The 22,646-nt window shown below is 52.5% G+C and overlaps 1 protein-coding gene across 1 annotated transcript; it reads left to right on the plus strand.

Moving 5' to 3' along the window:
* Positions 1–3,974: 3,974 nt before the first annotated feature.
* On the plus strand, positions 3,975–21,055 carry Cdcp2 (CUB domain containing protein 2). Its single transcript, XM_059254627.1, has 6 exons — positions 3,975–4,374; positions 9,284–9,631; positions 12,330–12,665; positions 13,824–14,177; positions 16,699–16,877; positions 19,999–21,055. Exons 1-6 carry the CDS (start codon positions 4,296–4,298, stop codon positions 20,323–20,325), a joined length of 1,623 nt encoding a protein of 540 aa, XP_059110610.1. The 5' UTR covers positions 3,975–4,295; the 3' UTR covers positions 20,326–21,055.
* Positions 21,056–22,646: the final 1,591 nt, after the last annotated feature.

Consider the following 22,646-nt stretch of genomic DNA (forward strand, 5'->3'; position numbering starts at 1 on the left):
AAGCATGAGTCCAAAGGGAAAAGGACAGTTGCCAGCTGTGGGCCTCTAGATGGTTCGGTTCCTACGTGGCTGCTGAGCATCCGGGTCGAGTGAGATGAGGCACGGGGCAAAGACGGTTGTCTTAGTTAGGTTTCTATTGCTGTGATACACGCCATGACCAAAAGCACATTGGGGAGGAATGGGTTTATTTCAGCTCACAGCTTCCAGTCCATCATGAAGGGAAGACAGGGCAAGAGCCCAGTGCAGAGACCTGAAGGCAGGAACGGAAGGAGAGGCCATGGAGGAGCACTGCTTACTGGCCTGCTCAGTGTGCCTGCTTGCTTTGATGGTTGGTTTGTTTTTGTTTCTGTTTTAATGTGGTTGAGTGTTCTGCCTACATGCATGTGTGTGTAGCATGTGCATGCCTAGTGCCAGAGGAGGTCAGACAGGGCACTAGATCCCCTGGAACTGGAGTTGCAGGCAGTTCTAAGCCACTGTGTGGGTGCTGGAAACTGGACCCAGGTCTTCTGCAAGATCAGCAGGTGCTCTTAACCACTGAGCCATTTCCCCAGCCCCTGGTTTTCTTTCTTATAATACCCCAGGGCCACCCGCTCAGGGATGGCACTGCCCACAGTGGGCTGGCCCCTTCCACATCAATCACCAGTCAAGAAAATGCTCCACAGCCTTGCCTGCAGGCCAGTCTGATGGGAGCATTTCCTCACTTGAGGTTATCTCAGATGACTCCAGCTTGTGTCAAGTTGGTTGACACAAAACTAACCCGCACAAGTAAAAGGCTGTGCTCAGGGGTGAGTCCCATGCTGGGGCACTGGATGGAGACCCTGAGGGCAGAGAGTAGCATGCAGGAATCCTCTCTGTTGGAGTGTGCCCCAGCTTGTAGGCTAAGGAAGAGTCCATCTAGGGGCTGGAGAGATGGCTCAGCGGTTAAGAGCACTGGCTGTTCTTCCAGAGATCCTGAGTTCAATTCCCAGCAACCACATGGTGGCTTACAACCATCTGTAATGAGATCTGCTGCCCTCTTCTGGCTTGTAAGCATGCATGTAGGCAGAACACTGTATACATAATAAATAAATCTTTAAAAAAAAAAAAAAAGAGTCCATCATGGACAATGGGTGGAAAGAAGTATGATCCAGACTCCCGGGCCTGTTGTACACAGGGAAGTGAGAAAAATGACTAGTTACAGGGACTCAGGACTCAACTCACCACGGGGAAGAAGTCAGAAGTCTGAGGTGAGCTGTCAGGGCGCCCTGAAAGGGCATGAAAGCCAAGCAGAGGACTTTGAATAGAGGATGATGGGGGGGGGGGGGCGTTGATTAGCATTCTAGAAAGATCTGGGTAGAGTGGTGGATGCAGGCCAGTGAGAAGGCTGCGCCGGAGAGCAGAAGAGATGCTGAGCTGGGGCAGTGATGTCTGTCTTTGAAGTCACTCAGGGTGTGAAGCTCCACTGTGACAGTGCCTGTGGGTGTGAGGCAGGGGAGTTGAGGCAGTGTGCATGGTTTGGCCCTGGTGGGTCGGTTGTGCCCTGACCTGGTGGGAAATACCACAGGACAAGCTAAGGATGGGGATAGTTGGTGTTTCAGTACGGAAGCTGTTGAGTTGGGGGAACTGTGAAGATTCCCAGGGATGTGGATGACTGAGAAGGCGGACACAGACAGTGGTGCCGGAGACAAGCGTGTCAGAGGTGGGGTGAGGAGTCCGGAGTCACCAAGTCACAACAGTGACAGTCTTCCTGTGACTGCTCAGTAGATGTCCCAGTGTGCCCTCACCGGCTGGGGTTCACTCTTCGCATGAACGCAGAGCTCTGTCTGCACCCTGGCCCTCCTGCCCCGGGCTTTGGGGCCAGGCACAGGTTAGAAAGGCCAGGCACATACTGCCTTTAAAGCCACTTGAAGCAGAGCTGGGAGCTAAACTATGCTTCAACTCCTCAGAGCAGTGAGTTGAGGATGTTGTCTGTGCTGGCCAGCCTAGGCTGGGCCCTTCTGCTCACTAGCACTCCTTGAGTTACCCTCTTCCCCATCCTGTCCCCCATCCATCTCTGCACCCCTGGGATTACCTGCCAAACAGACTGCCCATTCTAGGGTCTTCTTGTGGTAGAACTTACCCCAGGACCCTGACACAATCGTGGAACATCGGCTCCATCCCCGTCAACTGTGGAACCAACTGTCTGCTGTACTGCCTGAAAGGTGTGTGTATGTGAGCCACCTGAGCGCCCCAGCACCATGCCCCTCCCCTCACCCATAAACATTATTATTACTATTACTATTATTATTATTATTATTATTATTATTATTATTATTATTATTGAGACAGAGTTTCTCTGTGTAGCCCTGGCTGTCTTGGATCTCCTCTGCAGAATTCACAGGTCCGCCTGCTTCTGTCTCCTGAGTGCTGGGATTAAAGGCGTGTGCTGCACCGCCCGCCCGGCTCCCTTCATTCATATAGTGCTTGATGAAAGCTTTACCTCTCAGCCTGCCCAGAACTTTCCTTTCTTTTCCATCCAGTTCCATGGATAAGCCGGTCTCGGTCTGACCATTCCCGATGCCCTCTGCTGAACACCTTCCAGGTGGCCTCCTCTGCCAGCAGCCGAGGGCTCCCTGGGGACAGCCTGACAAAAGGATGGGCCAGAGGCGACATGTGCTCTGGCAGATGGACAGCTGGGTTCCTCTTGGGTAGATGAAAAGCATACTTGTTGTGGTGTGGTGAGCCAGGCTGGTAAGACAGCCATCCCCGGTCTCAGATAATCCTACTGAAGAGTAGCAGGGCTGCAGCTACCTCTTTCTGTGGAGGAAGCTGGGCCTCCGAGAGAAGGCTCACTTTCATAGACCCCTCAGCTAGGCAGTGGGACAGCCAGCACTGAGTTCAATACACCGGAAACCAGAGCCCAGGCCCTGCTCTTACTGCGATGGTGAACATATGTCCCATTTCCTTCCAGCGCCCCGGGCCAAGTACAGGCTCTGCCCCCCCCCCACACACACACACAGAGATTAGAAATACATGGTGGAGGGACTGGGGAGATGTGGGAAAGTGCTTTACACACACACACACACATACACACACACACACACACACACACACACACACGGGGACCTGAGTTCGATCCCTAGCACTCATAAAAACCAGGCATGGTATGGTATCAAGTATTTGTTATTTCATCATTGGGGGGGGGGGCGTGGCGGGTGGCAGCTGGATCCCCGGGGCTCACTGGGGAATACTAGATTCAGTAAGAGACCCTGTTTCAAAAATCAAGGTGGATAGCTTCTGGGGAACAGCACTCAAGGGTGATCTCTGGCCTCCACACATGCATGCCTCTGTGTGTGTGTGTGTGTGTGTGTGTGTGTGTGTGACATGAGCAAGCACACAAGAAAGAGAAAAACAGAAACTTAGAAAAGAACATATGATGGGCTGAATCAAAGGGAAGGATTCCTAGAGGGAAAAACAATCCCATTTTCTGCTGGACACAGGACTCTTCGGGGCGCTTCTGCAGGCTCAGCACCCAACATTGGGCCTGGGTCCAGCGATGTAGCAATGAGGCCTAGTGGATGGGCGAAGGCACATGCACTGTTCTGGTCACACTACAGACCGTGGCTATTGCGTTAGAAGAACTCACAGCAGAAATCCGAAGTGCTAATTCTGCTACTCCAGATGCATTCTTCCTTGAGAAAGACTCCGCTCATCAGCTGCCCACCAGCTCCTTCTCCCTCCCTCTGAGTCAAATTTTCACATCGGAAGGAAGCGTGTCCCATCTGTCCCACAAACATTAGACTCCTTTCGGCTCCCCGTGCAGTGGAGGGTGGAAAAAGACAGGAGCATGCACCTGCCATGTGCTTCAGCACGTTCTGAGTGCTTACTGCATACAATATCACACATGATCTCATTCCTTTTTTCCCAGTAGCCCCAGAGGCCGGACTGAAGGGCTGTGCCGGTTGCTCAGAAGGCCAAGCCCCACAGGAGTGCAGTGACTTGTTTAACATCACCTGACTGGCTGGAGGTTGAGCTGGGATGGATCCCAGATCTGCCTGGCCCTGGAATTGAGGCCCTTTGTCCACTACCCTGTCTCCTTCCTGATGCAGGGTGGCCATTGCAGCTCTCAGTACGTGTCAACCTGGTGACACCAGATCCGTCACCTCAGTGAGGAGTGAAGGAAGCACCTGGGATCGGCTTACTAATTCAAGGGCCCGATGAATTATTCACACCACCATTGACTTGGAGGTCCTTCCAACCTCACCTCTCTTTCCCCTCTCAGACCCTTGGATCCTGACCCCTGAACTCCGCCTTGGTGGGGGACCCCCAGTGAGGAGATGCTGGCTGAGCTGGGGGCTTGCTTATTGCTGGCCATGGTACTGCTGGACTCAGGTCCTGGGACCCAAGCCACGGAAGGTAGGTGATCCAGCAACCCGCAACCGAGAGGATGGGAGGGGAGTGCGGAGGACCCAGGGCCGCAAGAAGCCCCAGCCAGGAAGTGGAGTGTGTGCTTGCTCCTGAGAAGTGAAGGACAGCATTGAGTGAGCGCCTGCTGTTTGCTTCACATACATAAGAACATTTCATCTTCAGAACAAAGTCCTAGGTGAGGACTGGCCCTTTGTTCCAGATGAAGAAACTCAGGGCTCAAGGGCAGGCACAGGGCCACCCAGTTGCTGTGGGGGAAGGGAATGGCTCAGAAGTGTGGAAGGCTCCTGGTGGTGCCAGATTCCTCACTGTGCCATTCGGTGTCCCTGGTGGGCTAGCTCTGTGTTCTTGCTGGGAACCACACTCCTTCTGAGAATGCCTTCCCCGGGGGATCTTACTGTCCCCATGCCTGGGAAGAAGTTCTTCCTGGAATAATCTCTTAGAAGGATCCTGTTTCTCTTTGAAATACTTTTCTCAATGACATGTATTGTGTGTGTAGGGGGTGAGTGCACATGGGTGTGCTGCATCACACGTGTAGAGGTCAGAGGACAAGCTGGGGGAGTTGGTTCTCTCCTTCCTTCCACCATGTGTGTGTGGGGATCAAGTTCAGGTGGCCAGGCCTGGTGGCCAGAGCGTTTATCCTGAACCATCTAGACAGTCCTCTTGTGTTCACCCTTAAGTCACGTCACTTCCTCCACGGAGCCCTCCTCATCCTCTGTTGGGCTCAGATGCTCCCTCCCCAGGTTCCCAGAGCTCCTCCAGGCCAGGCTGTGAGTCTGTGATTTGTGTCAGTCTGCTCCTCCAGGTGTTGTGTGAGAAGCTTGTGGAATCATTCACCATCTGCAGTGGGTGCGTTTGCTGGGGGCTGGGGCTCAGCAAGCAGCCCCCTATAACTTGTCTTCCTCAAGCTCCACTCGGGGCCAAGAGGGAAGAGGTGGCTTGCCGGTCGCCCCAATGCTGGCAGAAATGGGGTGAGCACCTCAGGGTCTCAGCCGTGCCTGGGGAATAGGACATGTGTGTTGCTGTTTACTAACCTCGAGGGCTTGGATGGCCTCGGCATGACTAACTGAGGGTTAGTGTGCCTGGCTGGATCCTGATGGGCAAGACTTCCATTTGTGCTGGTGCTCAGGGCCACTGAGGCCACAGGAGTTCCACTCTGACAGTTGTGTGGTTTTTCCTGTCCTATAGTCAACCCTGGGAGAAGGACAAGAGTGGACACTGGAAGAAAGGTCCTTCCATCTTCTTGCCATACCAGCCTGCCCAAGCAGGGACAAATCATGTGACCTGTCCCCTGCATGGCCCCTCAATGCCTGTCTCCCCAGCACCTGGAGCAGTGAGTAAGGACGAGGGTAGCACCCATTTCACAGGTGCATGGTTGAGGTCCACAGAGGCTGATGATGGAGTCAATGTAATCTGCTTTCCCACTCCGCTCATATCACCTATGTGGGTCTCATCCATCCCTTAATATTGCTATCCCATAACCCATGCGATGCAGGATGCAGCATGTCACACAGTGTGGCTTCACCTGGCTTGCCTGACTCTCCTAGCGCCACCTCCTCTGTGAGCTCCCCTGCGGGGGAGGCTCAGTCCAAATCAGCACAGACCTCTGGCTTAGTATGTCCTTCTCTCGGGGACTTCATTCAAGTGTGTCCTTGAGGGGTCCTGTGGCTGCAAGTGACAGGACCCAAGCTGTATACACTCAGGCAAAAAGGCTTCTTGGGCTCCACAACAGGGTGGCAGAGATGGAGCTGAGCCTGCCAGCACCCAGGGCCGCTTGGCCCAGGACCGTTTTTTTTTCCCACGTGGCTCTTGCTATCTGTGGACATGTTTCCATAGTCCTGAACATGGACCCCCAGGGCTCCCATTCCTAGCTCAGGGACCAATGAGGAAGAGACACCCCCCCCCCCGACATTTTGGGAAGAGCTTGATCCTGGCCTGGAACACTTACCCTCCCCACAGGTCAGGATTCCACAAGGAGCCAAGGCAGTGTCAGAAACAGGCAGCCCAGGGTCCCCACAAGTTAGAAGAGAGGGTGCTGAGCCAAAGATGTCCGCTACGGTGATTTCCCCTTCCGGGGCTTAGTCTTCTCATCTGCAAAATGAAGTCAATAACAAATAAAAACCTGAGAAAGCCATGCATTATGTTTGATTCCTAATCCAGTCGTGCCCCCTCGCCATTTATTGTTGAAGTAGTGGGAGGATGAAGTTCTCCATCCTGGGCTTGGCCAAATGGAGGAGCCTCGTGGTTTGATTAAGAATGTTCCTGGGGCTGGCAAGAAGGCTCAGCACTTCAGAGCACTGGCTGCTCTTCCAGGGGAGTCCAGTTCTGTTCCCAGCACCCATGGCATCAGGTAGCTCACAACTTGTTACTGTAGTCTCAGGGGATCTGACACCTCTGGCCTCCATGGGCACCTGCGTGCATCACATACTCCCATACGGACATACATGAACGCACGTAATTTAAAACCAAAATAAATCTTAAAAAAAGAATATTCCTCTGTCGGGCCAGTGAGGTGGCTCAGCAGGTGAAAACATTTGTCTCAAGAGTCTAGTGACCTGAGTTTGACCCCTGTAAAGTCCCTGAGTTCCTACATGCGTGCTGTGGCATTTTCCATCCTCATGATGCACATACATGTGCGAACATAGAATCATAAATAAAAGTCTGTATTTTGAAGATTTACTTGTTTTTATTTTATGTGGTATTTTGCCCGCATGTATGTCTGTGCACCCCTTGCAGGCCTGTGGAGGCCAGAAGAGGACATCAGAGGCCCCTGGAACTGGAGTTACAGTCGTAAGCTGCCGTGTGGGTGCTGGGAATCAAACTGAGGGCCTCTGCAAGAGCAGCAAGTGCTCTTAATCACTGAGCCGTCTCTCCAGCCTCAAAATTAACTTTTTTATTTCATGAAAGAGTGTTCTTCTATAAGCTGGAGCAATAGCTCAGTTGGTCAAGTTCTTGCCATGCCAGCAAGAGGACCTGAGTGAGTTCAAGATCCAGAAGCTATGGAATAATGCCACATGTTCATCATCCCAGGGCTGGGAACGTGGGAACAAGCAGATCCCTGGGCCACCGGCCAGGCAGCCTAGCCTACTTGGTGAGCCCCAGACCAATAAGAGCACTTGTCTCAAAACACAAGATGGATAGCATCTGAGGGACATCTAAAGTGAAGCTCTGGCCTCCACGTGCACACATGTGCACAGAAACCCCCTGCCCCCAAACATTCCTTTAGCTATGTGCAGTGGTGCATGCTTGCAGTCCTAAACTCAGGAGCCAATGCAACAGGATCCAAGTAAGTTTACTTGTCTACGGGTCTACTAGTGAGTATAGTCCTAGACACTGGGGAGGCTGGGCAGAAGGATCGCCTGAGTCCAGGAGTACACACACACACACACACACACACACACACACACACACACACACACTTTTCATCCTAGCACCTGGAAGGCTGAGGCAAGAAATTTGCAATTCAAGGCTAGCCTGAGCTGTATACCTAAGCCCTTACCTTAAAAAACAAAAAGAAGTAGACTCGGTGAGTAATGGTGTGTCTGCATTTCAAGTTGCATAGCATTCTACTATATACAGTTCCCTCTTGGCTTGTTCTTATTTATTAACTTTGTTCCTTAGCATTTTCATACACATGTATGATGCATCCTGATTACTCCACGCCCACCTCCTGGTCTCTCTCCTGCCTCTGTCAACCCTGTTGCTGCTTCTCTAGTGGTGGTTGTTATTATTACTTTGAATCATGGTCTTGCTGTATAGCCCAGGCTTGCCTAAAACTTACAGTCCTCTTGCCTTAGCCCCCACCCAGAGTGCCCCCCTTATAGGTGTGTGCTACTATACTAGGTCGTATCTTTTTATGTTTTTCAAACATTTGAACCAGACGTACTGGCTCACATCTGTTATCTCAGCATTTGAGAGCCTGAGGCAACAGGGTTACAAGTTGGAGTCCGGTCTGAAACTACTCTTACCGTTTTGTTGTTTGTTTGTTTTTTTCTAAAAGCTTAGCAACGTTGAGTGAGCTTCGCAGAGAATACCTGTGTGGCCAACCTGGGTTTCCCCTCTTACCACCCTTTTCCTTGGTGACTGAACAGACATTACATGCTTCCAGCCTAGTATTCCATTAAAGGTTGCCAAATTCTGGTTTTATAATTTCATTGTTTCCTTTTAAATTATTTATTATTTTCTATTCATTTACCTTTTTAGTTCGTTTGTTTGTTTGGTTGGTTGGTTTTGGTTTTTCAGGACAGAGTTTCTCTGTGTAGTCCTGGATGTCTTGAAACTCGCTTTGTAGACCAGGCTGGCCTCAAACTCACAGAGGTCCACCTGCCTCTTCCTCCTAAATGCTGGGATTAAAGGTGTGCACCACCATCGCCAGGCTCTATTTATTTATTTAATGTTTATTTATTTTTGAGACAGGGTCTCTCTGTGTAGCCCTGGCTGGCCTGGAACTCACTATGTAGACCAGGCTGTTCTTGAGCTCGAAGAGATCCGATTGCCTCTTCTCTCCTAATGCTGGGGTTAAAGGCGTGTGCCACCATGCCTGGCCTCGCTTGCCTTCTTGTTCTCCTCAGAGCTGACCACTCTCCTGTCTGCTCCACGGTTGGTTTGTGTTTATTGTCTTCCCACCAGAACACGCATGCCCTGAGAGCAAGATCTTTATTCCTGCAATCCTCCCGGCATCTAAGAGCACTGGCCAGTGCTCAAACAACATTTATTGAGTGGCTAGAAGAATGCTTCCCCAGTCCCTGAAAGAAGTGTGAATGCTTGAGAGAGCTCAGGCGCACACCCAGAGTGATTTAGGACTCTGTCCTGTTTTCTCTGCACCCTCAAGGCCCCAGACTTGCCTTGTGTATTCACGAACCCAGAGCTGACTCTCCACCACCCTTTTCTCCTGCCTCAGGTGTCAAGTGTGGGGGTGTGCTCTCGGCACCATCTGGGAACTTCTCCAGCCCAAACTTCCCAAGTCTGTATCCCTACAACACCGAGTGCAGCTGGCTGATCGTGGTGGCCGAGGGGTCCTCCGTGCTGCTCACCTTCCATGCCTTTGACCTGGAGTACCATGACACCTGTGGCTTTGACTTCCTAGAGATCTACAACGGGGCCTCTGGAGACAAAGGCAATCTTCTGGGCAGGTTCTGCGGCCAGGTGCCCCCACCACCCTTCACCTCCTCCTGGCACGTCATGTCTGTCGTCTTCCACTCGGACAAGCATGTGGCCAGCCGCGGCTTTTCTGCAGGCTACCAGAAAGGTCAGGGGGCACTTGGCAGAAGGGCTGCAGGAGGTGGGGGGACAGGGCACGGGGAGGAGAGTAGGCAGTGTCTTGGCACAGCACCGCCTACAGGGGCAGAGGTGGCATCTTCACACTTGTGACCTCCCTGGGAAGCACTGCCTGCTGCTACCTCTGTGATATTTCTCTGCTTTCTCCATGACTGCTGGCTCCCCCGGGAAGCTTGCTGCTCCCTGAGAGGAGGTCTGCGCCCTCCTCTGCCGACATCAGGACACAGGAGCATCCCGGCTGTTGAAGTCCTGTGGCTCCTGCCTCCTTCCCTTGCCTGGGCCCAGGGTGTCAGAGGCAGGAGCTTTTAGAACCTGTGGTTCCTCCTCTCTTAGGCCTTTCCCTGTGTGCATTCTTTACCAGTCTTCCCTAATCCTGAGGCCTCCAAGCAGGCTGTCACCTGCCACCAAGCCTCATGAGGTGGAGCCCCAGCCCTGCTCTTCACCTGCCTCCTCCCTCCTGTCTTTGAGCTCCTGTGTACAGACCCAAAAGCCCTCCTTTCTCCCCAGGATGAGATCAGATGCCTCTGTGTCAGCCCAAGCAGGACAACCACAAATGCCCATGTCCACAAGTCCACTCCCAGCCACCGTAGGACTCAGGCAGGACGGTGGCCCCTGCTGAATTTAGAAGCACAGAACTGTGCGGTTAAGACACAAGAACAAGAGGCTGCTGTGATTAGCACGTGGAGATCTAAGCCTGGGAGTTTAGGACATTAAGGTTGTCAAAGTCCTGATGTCACAGGCAACGCTTTCCATCATTTTTACAAACTGGAATAGCTGGTGGCAGGCAGTGCCGTCTTGTTAGTCTTTGATATCTAAAAAGATATAGGTAGCATTTTAATAATATGCATTCATTTCACAAGTTCACATTCGTGTGTGTATGCATGTGTTTGCATGCATGTGTGTGTGCATGGGTGCGTGTGTGTAAGCCAGAAATCAACCTCAGGAGCCGCCTCACTGAGACCTGGTGCTCTCCAATTAAGCTAGAGTGGCTGTTGCCTCCACCTCCCCTGCCCTAAGATTACAAGTGTGAGCTACCATGTCCAACTTCTATGGGAATGCTGGGGATAAAATTTGGTCCTTACGCTTGCTCAGCAAACGCTTTAATGGCCGAGCTATTGCCCTGGCCCCAAGTTCACATTTCCAGCATTGACTTGTGAGAAGCCAGTCACTGACAAACAGTGGATATTGATGGACTCCACTGGCTAACTTATGTAGAAGATATGTAACTTTGGGTCCTGTTTTTTTATTATACTAAAAGATAACTGTGCTGGGGAGATTGCTGTGTGAGTGAGAGGCTTTTGGGCCCCCAGCATCCACATGAGATGCCAGACATGGCCGTGTGTACCCATGACCCTGGAGGGGGGCTTGTTGGTCATCTGTCTAACCTAGCTGAAAATTAGCAAGCTTCAGGTTCAGAGAGAGACACTGTCTCAGAGAGACAGAGCGGAGAATGATGGAGCAGGGCATCTGATGTCCTCCTCTGACCTCCAAACGTAACATACTGCATGGGCATGAATGTCCACACATATGTAAACACACATACACCACACCTGGGCGCGTTGGAAATGCAGCCTAAGGATGAAGTCTGAAGCATCTTTCTGCTAGGTTGTTGATATTGATTGATGGGCTATCACAGACTATCTCCACTTACTCTCTCATTTCTCAGTAAATCCGATGGCCAGAGAGGGAGTGTGATTGCCTAAGATCACACAGCTGAGGAGTCCTGGGACAGGAAGCCAGCCCTTAGCTGCCCACCGCCATGCCCTGGCCACGTAGCTGCCCCTAATCTTCTGGGCTCCAGTTCTGCTTGCTGGCTGGGTGACCTGCCCATACCTCTTGGCCTCGGTCATTTTGGTGTTGTCCTGACAGTCTTCCTGTCTCTGTTTGAGGGCTTTGTTGGTGTCTGTGGTCTCCCCTTGAGACTCTCTCCAGTTTTCCTGGACACTTTTCTGTTGCTGTGACAAAACACCATGACCACGACGACGACGACGACTTATAAAAGAAGCTGTTTATTTAGGGCTCACCGTTGCGAAGGGTGAGAGTCCATGACCGTCATAGTGGGGAGCATGGCAGCAGGCAGGCACACATGGCGCTGGAGCAGCAGCTGAGAGCTCGCCTCTGGGTGGACCGGTTTAAGGCAGAGTTAGCTAACTGGGAATGGCACAGGCTTTTGAAATCTCAAAGCCCGCCCCAAATGACACTCCTCCTCCAACGAGGCCACACCTCCGAATCCTTCCCAACAGTTCCACCAACTGGGGACAAAGTATTCAAGTATATGAGCCTGCTGAGGGTATTCTCCTTCCAACCACCACATAGTGTAGAACTCCCTAACCCCCTCGCTCCTGGAGTGACATGACTCAGGTGTATGCTTTACTAGAATTCCCTAGTGGGGGTCAGCAGCTCCCTTTAGGACACTTTGCCATCTCATCTCACCCCCTTATGTCCACCTGGAGATCCTTGGCCTTCAAATAAACCCCTTGCACTCGGGTCTTTATACCTGGGTGAACTCAGGCCTAGACAGATGAAGTTCCTTGACCTCTCACTGTAGAAGATGTGCCATACGGGTCTGGGTACGGATCTGCGCCTGTCAGGCGTGGGTGTTTGTGGAGCAGCGTTTTGGGCGTCTGGCTCCCCAGAGAAGAGGTCAGCTCAAATGGACTCCCTTGCAGACGTGTGCGGTGGAGTCCTGACTGGCCTGTCGGGGGTCCTCAGCAGCCCCGAGTACCCCAACAACTATCCCAACAACGTGGAGTGCCACTGGCTGATCCGTGCCTCGGGGCCTGCCGCCGTCAAGCTGGTGTTCGTGGACTTCCAGGTGGAGGGCAGCCATGAATGCATGTACGACTACGTGGCTGTGCTTGGAGCCCCCGGCCCTGCCCACGGGCACCACTACTGTGGCCGCACCAGACCCCCCACCCTTGTGTCCCTGGGCCATGAGTTGCAGGTGATCTTCAAGTCTGACTTCAACATTGGAGGCCGGGGCTTCAAGGCCCACTACTTCTCAGGTAGGAGGGGCCACGCCCATGCCAGCACCTGCGCCCGCGGACCCCTGTCTACTGCTTTGTTTGGGAATTCAGTTAAGGCTTGCTGTGTCCTTGGGGGTTGGATTTTCTGCCCTGTCTAGAAGGGTCTAGCACTCCCTTCTGGGCCAACGCCAAGGCCTAACCCTATCACATCCCCTGTAAGACTTTCTGCCTTGCTCAGATGGGATCAATCCCTTCTAAACTCCTTAGAGCAGTGGTTCTCAATGTGTGGGTCGGGACCCCATTGGGGTTGTCACGTGGGTCACATATCAGATATCCTGCATATCAGTTGTTTACACTATGATTCATAACAGTAGCAAAATTACAAGTATGAAGTAGCAATGAAAATTATTTTATGGTTGGAGGTCACCGCAACATGAGGGACCATATTAAAGGGTCACAGCATTAGGAAGGTTGAGGACCACTGCCATAGAGAATTCCTTCATACTCTTATCTACCTCCTCTCAATTTTGTCCATTTCCCTGCCTGAGGGTGAGCTAGCTGCTCCTTGTACATGTGTCTGGCATGTGCCACATGCTCACGTAATGTGTGCACAGAAGGAAGGATGGATGTGCTTCTGAGAACTCACAGTCCACAGTGATGAGCCACTGTCAAGAGTGCTAACAGGTAGACTCACAGGGGACTTCCTGGAGGAGGAATTGCGCACAGCCTTGACGAAGTCCGCCCAGGGGCATGAACAGTATGTGCAGAGGCGCAGGGGGCTGGTGGCTGGCAGTACCGAGCACAGGGCTGGTATGTTGACAGAATGTTAGCTTTCTGTACCTGAGATAGACACGGTATGTGAGCACAGATATGTGAGCACCGTGCCCCACACTTTCAGAGGTCCAAGGACTGTCAGCTGTGGTCTTTGGGCCCGTGGTGAGGCAGGACGTCACGGCAGGGAGCAGAGTGGAACAAGAGCGGCTTCCTCATGACAGCCAGGAAGCAGAGCCAGAAAAAGGAGGGGACCGGGGCCCAGCGCCCATTTTGAGGGCCTCCTCGCAGTGAGCCAACCTTCTTCCAGTGGGCTCCACCTCCTGAAGGTTCTGCCGCCTCCCAGTGGCGCCCACCTCAGACCGCAGACTCAGACTCTAGTTATTTGTCATTGATTGTGTGTGACTCTTACTTCCTCCTCCCCAGGAGAATGCCAGGAGGTATTCACGGCTGTGCGTGGGAACTTCTCCAGCCCACAGTACCCTGGCTCCTACCCCAACAACATCCGGTGCCACTGGACCATCCGCCTGCCCCCCGGCTACCGGGTCAAGGTCTTCATCCTGGACCTGGGCTTGGAGGAACCCAACAGCCTGACAAGAACCTGTGACTTTGACCACCTGGCGGCCTTCGATGGGGCCAGTGAGGAGGCACAGCTCCTGGGGAAGTGGTGTGGTCATCGCCTGCCTCCGCCCGTCACCTCACGTCACAACCAGCTCCTGCTGCTGCTGCACACTGACCGCAGCACCTCTGGCAGGGGCTTCTCTGTGGCCTACATTGGAGGTCAGTTGAGTTGAGAGTGTGGGTCCTGGGGAACTCCGTGGCCTCCTTCCTGTTCACTGTGACACACCCCTCTACGGTGTCCTCCAGGCCCTACGAAGTGGCCTGCTCTGAGGACCTTTGAAGCTACTGTGATGCGGCCCTCACTTATTTCCACTGCCACAGGACTCTCCTTTCATGGCTTCTAACTCCAGATTCCTAATTCTTCCCCACCTGGCTCCTTTTCTTGTGGGCTCGATGTCTCTCGGATGTTTGATCCGGTTTCCGGGATTAATGCACAAAATGTCAAGTTATCGATGGCAAGTGTCAGGTGAAATGCCACTGAGATGCCACCAGCCCTGCCGGTGTCATTCAGAACTGCTGACTGGACAGAAGGCACGTGCATGTCCTCACCCTGCCGTGTGCTAGCCAGCAACTACTGTGGGGGCCCTCAGAATGTCCTGATGGTACCTCAGAGATACTTAGACTAGTGTTTGCAACATGACTGCCCCAAACCCGGGCATCGTGTCCACATTCAAGGCTGGAAGAGGAGAGGTAACAGCCACAGAAATCCCATTATCCAGAAAGCCAAAGTATTTGGGGTAGGGGGACAGGTTTCAAAATGGTTTCTCTGTGTAGCTCTGGCTGTCCTGGAACTCACTCTGTAGCCCAGGCTGGCCTCAAACTCACAGAGACTCGCCTGCCTCTGCCTCCCGAGTGCTGGGATTAAATACGTGCACCACCACTGCCCGACTTGCCAAAGCGTTTTCAAAGCTCTCTCAATGCTTTGTCTTGGTCACTTTGGTTTCAAATCAGTCACGTGGCCATGCTTTTGCTGCAGAGGTGGCTGGGGAAGCTGGTATGGAGGCTTTTTCAACTTCTGTACCATGGATCTGTCGTACAGGACCGTGAGTCCCCGAGCCAGGTGCAGAGTGAGGACCGCAGGGTACGTCTGGCTCTGAGGACATCTTTCCCTCACATGCCCAGGCCTGTTCAGCAGAGAGAGGATCCTCTTTCCTCATCCCCAGAAGCAGAGGAGTTGGGGGGGGGGGCTGGCAGTGGGGCAGGAAACAGCTGCTGCAAGCTGGTGGCACATAGAGACTTGCACAAAGCCACCCTTCCCTTCTGGGCCTAGACAGGGCCCGTCCCTGTGGGAAGGGCAGCTGTGACCCTTGGCACTGTCTCCTTTGATTCTTCACGGACAAGGAGAATACTGTGAGACCAGGTACCACCCAGGTTCGGTCCCGTGACCTGGCCCCCAGATCCTGGTTGTCCCACCTGTACAGCAGGGACCTGGATTGAAGGGTCTTGAGGTTCCGGCTTGCCTCTGAGAGCCAGCCTGGGCGGGGCTGAGTGATCTAGACTGCCTCTTCCTGCAGTATCTCTGGAGAGGAGGGCGGGGAGGGCGGCTGTCATCCTGGCTCCTGTTCAGGGCCTTCTGTGCTCCCCACACAGGTCCCTGTGGGAGCCTAGGGTCAGACAGGGTACTCACACTGGACCAGCACCAGATGGGGCCCAGGCAGTAGGCAGCCTCTCCACAGGGAGGGCAGCCTCGGCATCAATCAGGGGTGACACACAGTTCAGCGCCACCGAGATCATCGTGGGAGACAGCGGACCCATAAATCCCCGCCTGCCCAGACACCCGAGGTTGAAATATGTCTGAGACATTTCCCAGAGAGGGCTGAGGGATCCAGGCCTCTGCCTGCCGGGTCTCCTTTTTCTTCCAGCTAGCTACCAACCCCCACCTGCCTCTTCCCTGCACACACCCCTGCATGCACCCTTGCCCCTGAAGTCCCAGACACTGAGAATTACACTCTCTCACAGCCCAGAGCATGCTGGGAGCTGGCAGATAGTAATGGACAGACTGTTAACTAGGGAATCCTGTCCCCCCAAGTCTGAGATCCCAAGTCAGCCACAACATGCAGCTTCGCCTCTCAGAGATTCGTTTCCAAAACTCAAGTGGTTTGAAGTATGCCCAACATCTTGGGCCATCACAGTGTGGGACAACAAGGTTCCTCTCCCCGGCCTTCTTCAGAGCCACACCCCTCCTCTGTCTTTGCTTGATTGTCCTGCTGCGTAGCACTCCTGTGTACCTCCCACATCCACTGTCCTGCACAAGCAGTAGAGTGTCTGTGTGTACTGCGCTATAGAGGAGGCCGCCAGTGATGTATTAATTGAATGATGGGATGGACTGCTGCGTATCTGGCTGTGATGAACAATTACTTTTAATGTGGTGAAGAATTAGTCTCCACTCACTCGCAAGCTCATTCATTCATTCATTCATTCAGCATTTCCTTGGTCTGCCAAGCTCTATGCCGGCCTCAGAGGACTCGGAGACACCAGCACACCACGTGCCCTCAGAACTCACAGACCCAGTGGCGCAGTGGAGCACTGCATGTAAATATCCCAACTCAGTCCTGTAGGATGTCCTAAGTACCTTCCCTCCCTTGGGCTTCTGTTCCATGGCTGCTGTCCTTCAGGAAGGCTTAGGGATGATGGGTGTGACTGCAGCCCTAAGGTCTCAGGCTCCTCCTTCCTCTTCCAGTGGTACCCATGAATGTGAGCTGTTCCCGCACGGACTTCCAGATCCTGATCTCTGCCCAGGCACTGGCCCCACTGGAGCGGACAAGGGTCTACCTGGGCAGCCGGAGCTGTGCAGCCCAGGAAGTTGGTAGCAACTTCAGGATCCAAGCCCGCTTTGACACCTGCGGTACAGAGTCTCAGGTAGGGGGAGGGGAGGGGAGTTATAAGAGATGGGCTCTGAGCCTTACTGAAGGGTACCTGCTACCCTCAGTTTCTCTCCTGGTTCTGGTGGTACACTCAGGTCTGGATGTAGGCTTACTGGCACTCTTTCAAAAGACCCCAATGGTGAATAACCCTAAATTTCCTCCCTGTTCCTCCCTTGAGAGCTCCCCAGGGGAAACCCTGATTCCTTTAATATGTACAGCCACCCCCCTACTCTCCTCCTGCTCACCCTCCCCAACCTGGTGACCCCAATACATCTCTGGGCTCCACAAACAAATGAGCTTTCAAAGAAGGATCCACCTCCCTCCAAAGACTGTGCTTACAAATGAAAATTTTCTCCTATACTTAGATGCTGGAGGCTATGGACCCAGGCCGGGGTGGGTGGGTGGGTGGGGCCTGAGAGAATCCCTGGGCGGTGCCCCAGCACCCTGAATTGAGTCCTTAGGGAGGGATTGAAGAGGGAAGGAACGGTGGTCTGCCCCTGTTAGAGTCCCCAGCTTGGAAACCTGGGGATTTGCAGTCTGGTTTGGCCCGATGCCCGTGCCCTGCCACTTGCTTCTGGCCCCTGGAGTCCTTCATTGTACCTTCCCAGCTCCCAGGCAGCCACTGAGGGGCATCTGGCTGCCAAGATAGTCTGTACTCAACTCTGCTCCATGCCTTGAGGCCCCTAGGGATTTTCTTGGGACAGAACCACATTCGGTGTCATGGAATGGAGACAAAGTTCCAGAAGGCTGGGGAGAGGGCTCAGTCAGTAACATGCCAGCCATGCAAGCATGAGGACATGTTTATTAAAAAACACAAGACCCTAAAGGATGAATGTGGTGGCACACCTTTATTTAGGTGTATACATATTTGTTAGGTATGAGGCTCTGTCTGCATGCATGCCTGCAGGCCAGAAGAAGGCATCAGATCCCATTATAGATGGTTGTGAGCCACCTTGTGGTTGCTGGGAATTGAACTCAGGACCTCTGGAAGAGCAGCCCATGCTCTTAATCACTGAGACATCTCTCCAGCCTGGCATATACTTTAATCCCAGTATTTGGGAGTTAGAGGCAGGTGGATCTTTGATTCCGAAGCCAGACTGGTTTACATAGTGAATTCCAGGCCAGACCAGCCAGAGCTACATAATCTAGGCATGGTGGTGTATGCTGGGGAGGTAGAGACGGTCTTATCTGTGGAGCTCACTGGCCAGCCAATCTAACCTAATCTTCGAGTTCCAGGTCCCACCCAGTGAGAGACCTTGCCTCAGAAAACAAGGTGGGCAGCTCTTGGGGAGTGTATCTAGAGTTGACCTGTGGCCTCCAAACACACATGTACATGCTCACACACACATGAACACATGCCCACCTTCACCCTCAAAGAGTCCCACAAATGAAATCATGAAGTCCTAGAGCCAAGAACTCATGACTACTCAGTTTCAGCACTCCACCCTGCCCCAAATGTAGGGCCATAGACCATAGAATCAGGCTTGGAAGGGTAAAGGCTGAGCAGTTAATACAAGCCTTGCAAATCCTCAGGCCCAGGCCCAGCCTCTGCAAGGAGCTGCTGTCACCGAGGTGTGAGTGACCAGGAACAATAGCAGCATCAAGGCCAGCCCTTCTGTGCCTCTCTGGAAACACTGGGCTTCACCTCCTAATCCTCAGCCTTCTAATCTCATTGGGCTTTCCCTCTCTCCACGGGGCTTTCCCTCTCTCCAAGCTTCCATGCTTCCTGCCTCTACCACATGCTTTCTCTCCATTTCTGATTACATAGATGACCACCCTCTCTCAGTCCCCCTCCACTCTCAGCTCCTGCCTTGCTTTGTCCCATGTCCTGAGGCTGTGCATCCAAAAGCAAGGCTACAAGTTCCCCTTAGAGAGTGGGGAGCAGGCTGACCCAGCCCACAGGTGTAGAGGCTTATTTGGGACTGTGGAACCCAGGGCCTTTCAGAAGCCCAAACTTGGAAGAGCCCTAAAGTCCCTTAGTCTGTGAAACAGACATGACACTCCTTCAAACCTCCCCAAGGGGGGTGTGTCACTCAGTCTTGGATGATGGGAGGACCCAACTGCTTACACCTATTTATTCCCTCCAAATTTAGGCAGCTGCACATTTTAGACACCTTCTCAGAAGTGGTAGCCCTGGCTGGGGCAGTTTGGGCAGCCTGAGGAATGCAATGTCTGCTGTGGAGTTGACATACGTGTGGCCTCGGTTGCTTGTATGCTGTGTGGTCCCAGACAACAGATTTAACCTCTAGGCCCCAGTTTCTTTATCTGTGAAATGGAAATATTAATGACACCAAGAAGATTATTGTGAGAATTAAATGAATTGATATACTTAACTGGATCCTAAATGGCCCCAGATGTTATGTAGTTTTTGTTTTTGTTGTTATTGTTTGGCTTTTTGAGGCAGGGTCTCAGGTAGTCTAGGCTGACTTACTATGTAATTAAAAATGACTTTGAACTCTGGGTTCTCTTCTTCCTCCAAAGTGCTGGGATTACAGGCATGCACTACCACACCTGGCTTAAGTATTGCCAGTACAATCTCAACTCCATGGTTGCTGGTTTGGGGGTGGTTTTTGTTTGTTTGTTTGTTTTTGCTTTTTTGCTGGTACTGGGGGTTGAACCTGGAGCCTCACACACTCACTAGTCAAGTGCTCTGCCCCTAAGCTACATCTCCCAGCTGTGGTATTCTCACTTTCATCCCCTTTCAGCACCTTGAAACCAGAGCAAACATTGGCCCATCAAGTCTGATGCCCTTCAAGACAGTCCATGCTCACACTGTCAGCTTTTATAATTATTTTAAATTACGTGTGTGTGTGTGTGTGTGTGTGTGTGTGTGTGTGTGTGTGTGTTGATCAGAGGACAACTTATGGGAGTTAGTTTTCTCCCTCCACTATTTGGGTTTCAGTGATGGAATTCAAGTTGTCAGGCTTGGTGGCAAGTTCCTTTACCCACTGAGCCAACTTGCTGGCCCTTCTGCCCTTTTGATAGATGAGGACTCTGAGCCTCAGAGTGTCAAGGAATCTGTGGCAAAGCTGTGGGATCAGGCCTATGTGTGTTTAGAGGAACCAGGGGAGCCAGGGCCTCCGTGGGCATGAACACGTATCTGTGACCCCCCACAGAGAAGAAATAACACCTCTGTGATCGTCAGTGTGCTGTACATCGACTTCTCCGCTGCTGGGCACGAGGACATCCACGAGTACGAGGTGCTCTGTGAGCCGAGGCGCAAGGAGGCATCTGCCCATCTGCTGTCAGGCTCTCACTGGCTCGGGCCCTACGCTGCCACGGCTGAGCACCTTCAGGAGGCACCATCCGGGGATGAGGCAGAGGTCCTGGAGGGCCCAGGGACGGTGGTGTCCCAGGACACCAGTGACATCGTCTTCCTGGGCCTCTGCATCCTAGCTGGAGTCCTTATGATCATTGCCATTGTGGTCCTGATGCTGCTGTAAGCAGGAAGAGAGCGGCTGGGGGACTGACAGCAGGGCAGGGTGGGGCTTGTGGACACGTTGGTGACCACGGGCGCATCACGTTCCTCTCGGATCCCGTTCTCTTGGAATCAGTGTTCTGCTCTGCTCACCACGGGGCTCTGAGAAGAGTTTGTGTGGATAAGGGCTCTGGAGATGGCCATAATTGCTGTTGTGTTAATCATTTTAAGGCTGTTCTGCCACAGGAAAGCATGCTCCTGTATGCGTACCTTGTGAGCTTGGATAGTTGGGGTCACCGGTGACAGTGTGAATACAACAGACTCATTCGGTTCTTCAGCAACTCAGGGTACATATAAAAGCACCTCTTGGTTTCTCAGACCTTCATTAGTAGGAAGTCTAGTATGGGTTCGGGGCTTCCTCCCTCCCGAATGGACTGGTGTGAAGACTCTGCCTAAAGAACTCCAGCTCAGCCTCCGTGAAGCGGGAAGAGAGCCAAAGCTCCGGCTAGGGCCAGTGTTTCAGCCCCTGCCACACCATGTCACTACTGAAGACTGGTCCTGTGCATCCTAGTGGATGCTCGCCCATAGAGGTGACAATGGCCTCCTGGGCCCGATTCCTATAGACACCAGGCAGGCTGAACAGCATGCTGGGGGTGGGGGGGGCTGCAGCTGAGGAGGTGTTGCTTCTGCTGTTGGGACTTTTGTTTGAATGTCTTGTCATCTTTGGCCAAGACACTGACTGAAGTTCCACGTGTCTCCGCCCTTGCGCTGATGTTCTTTTCTCTCTCGGAAGCCCTCTGTACCTTCTCCTACTCTAGTCCCTTAGAGTTGCTCCAGTCTCTCAGCCGCTCCAGTCTCTCAGAGCTGCTCCAGGCCACCCACAGGATGTTTCTGTGCTTCCATCAGATCAAAGGGGACTTCCTGCCCTTCCCTGTGAGGGCCTCTAGGATTAGTATGCAAATTAACACACCCTTCTCCAGAGCTCTACTTGATAGCAAGAAGTGGAACAACCTTGTTAATGAAAAATAAACAAACGATACATTTATATTCTACCGTTTGTCCCTGCTCACCTTTATATTGCATAATGATCATTCAAGGAGTCCTTGCACAGTAATAACCAGGGTCTCCAAACTCCAGCTGCTGACCACTGGGACCGGGTTAAGAAGACGGAAGCCCTATTACAGCATAGTTCATTTGGCGCCCCATCACGCATGTCCTCGGTCCCAGACTCTGTGTCTGTGAGGCAGCGTACAGCAGCACACAGGCAGGTGTGAGTCTTGCCCTTGAGCTGTGTCTAGGCGGCCAAGCAGAACTGGGGATGAAGGGGCAGTCAGCTGGGACCTTGAAGAAACGGCAGAGCGTCAAGAACCCTTGAAGTGAAGTGAATTAAGCGGAGGAAAAGGAGTAGCCTGGACACTCAGAGTCAAACCGGCTTCCAGTCCAAGTTCGTCAACTGTGGAGGTCTGGGCAAACAGCTCTACACCTCTTGTCTTGTGGAGGGTGTGGTGATTCGATGAATTAGGGGAGTCAGTTGGCATAAGTGTTCCTGTGGAGCAGTCCTCGGTCAACCCTGGGGTATCTGAACTCAGCCTTTCGCTCCCCCGACCTCCCTCAGTTCTGAGTTGAGTGCCTTTGCCCTGATGTGTTGACAGCCCCTAGGTCTCGGTTTCTGTCCTGTCACTGTGGTAAAACACCATGACCAAAAGCAACTCAGGAAGGAAAGGGGTTATTTTAGCTTATAGTTTATAGGCCACCAGGAAGGACAGTCAGGGCAGGAACCTGGAGGCAGGAACTGAAGCAGAGGCCATGGAGGAGTGATGCTTTCTGGCTTGCTCTCTTTATGGTATACTCAGCCTGCTTTCTCTTTCATTTGTTTTTGGTGTTTGTTTGTTTGTTTGTTTGTTTGTTTGTTTTTGAGACAGTATTTCTCTGTGTAGCCCTGGCTGTCCTGGAACTCGCTCTGTAGACCAGGCTGGCCTCGAACTTAGAGATCTGCCTGCCTCTGCTTCCCGAGTACTGGGATTAAAAGATGTGTAACACCACCTGGCTTTCAGCCTGCTTTCTTAGGCAACCTAGGACCACCTGCCCAGGGTGCCAGTGCCCACAGTGGGCTGGTCCCTCACACATCAATCATTAACTAAGAGAATGTCACACAGACTTGTCTATAGGACAGTCCATTAAGGGTATTTTCTCAATTGAGGTTACCTCTTCCCAGAAGACCCTAGTTTGTGTCAAGTTGACACAACAATAAAAACAAAACAAAACAACAACAACAAACCAACCACCACCAACAACAGCAAAAGAAAAAAGACGTAACCAGCAGTTTCCCTGCCCAGGAAGTCTGGA

Source organism: Peromyscus eremicus, chromosome 2, assembly GCF_949786415.1.
Source record: "Peromyscus eremicus chromosome 2, PerEre_H2_v1, whole genome shotgun sequence".
Taxonomy (NCBI): domain Eukaryota; kingdom Metazoa; phylum Chordata; class Mammalia; order Rodentia; family Cricetidae; genus Peromyscus; species Peromyscus eremicus.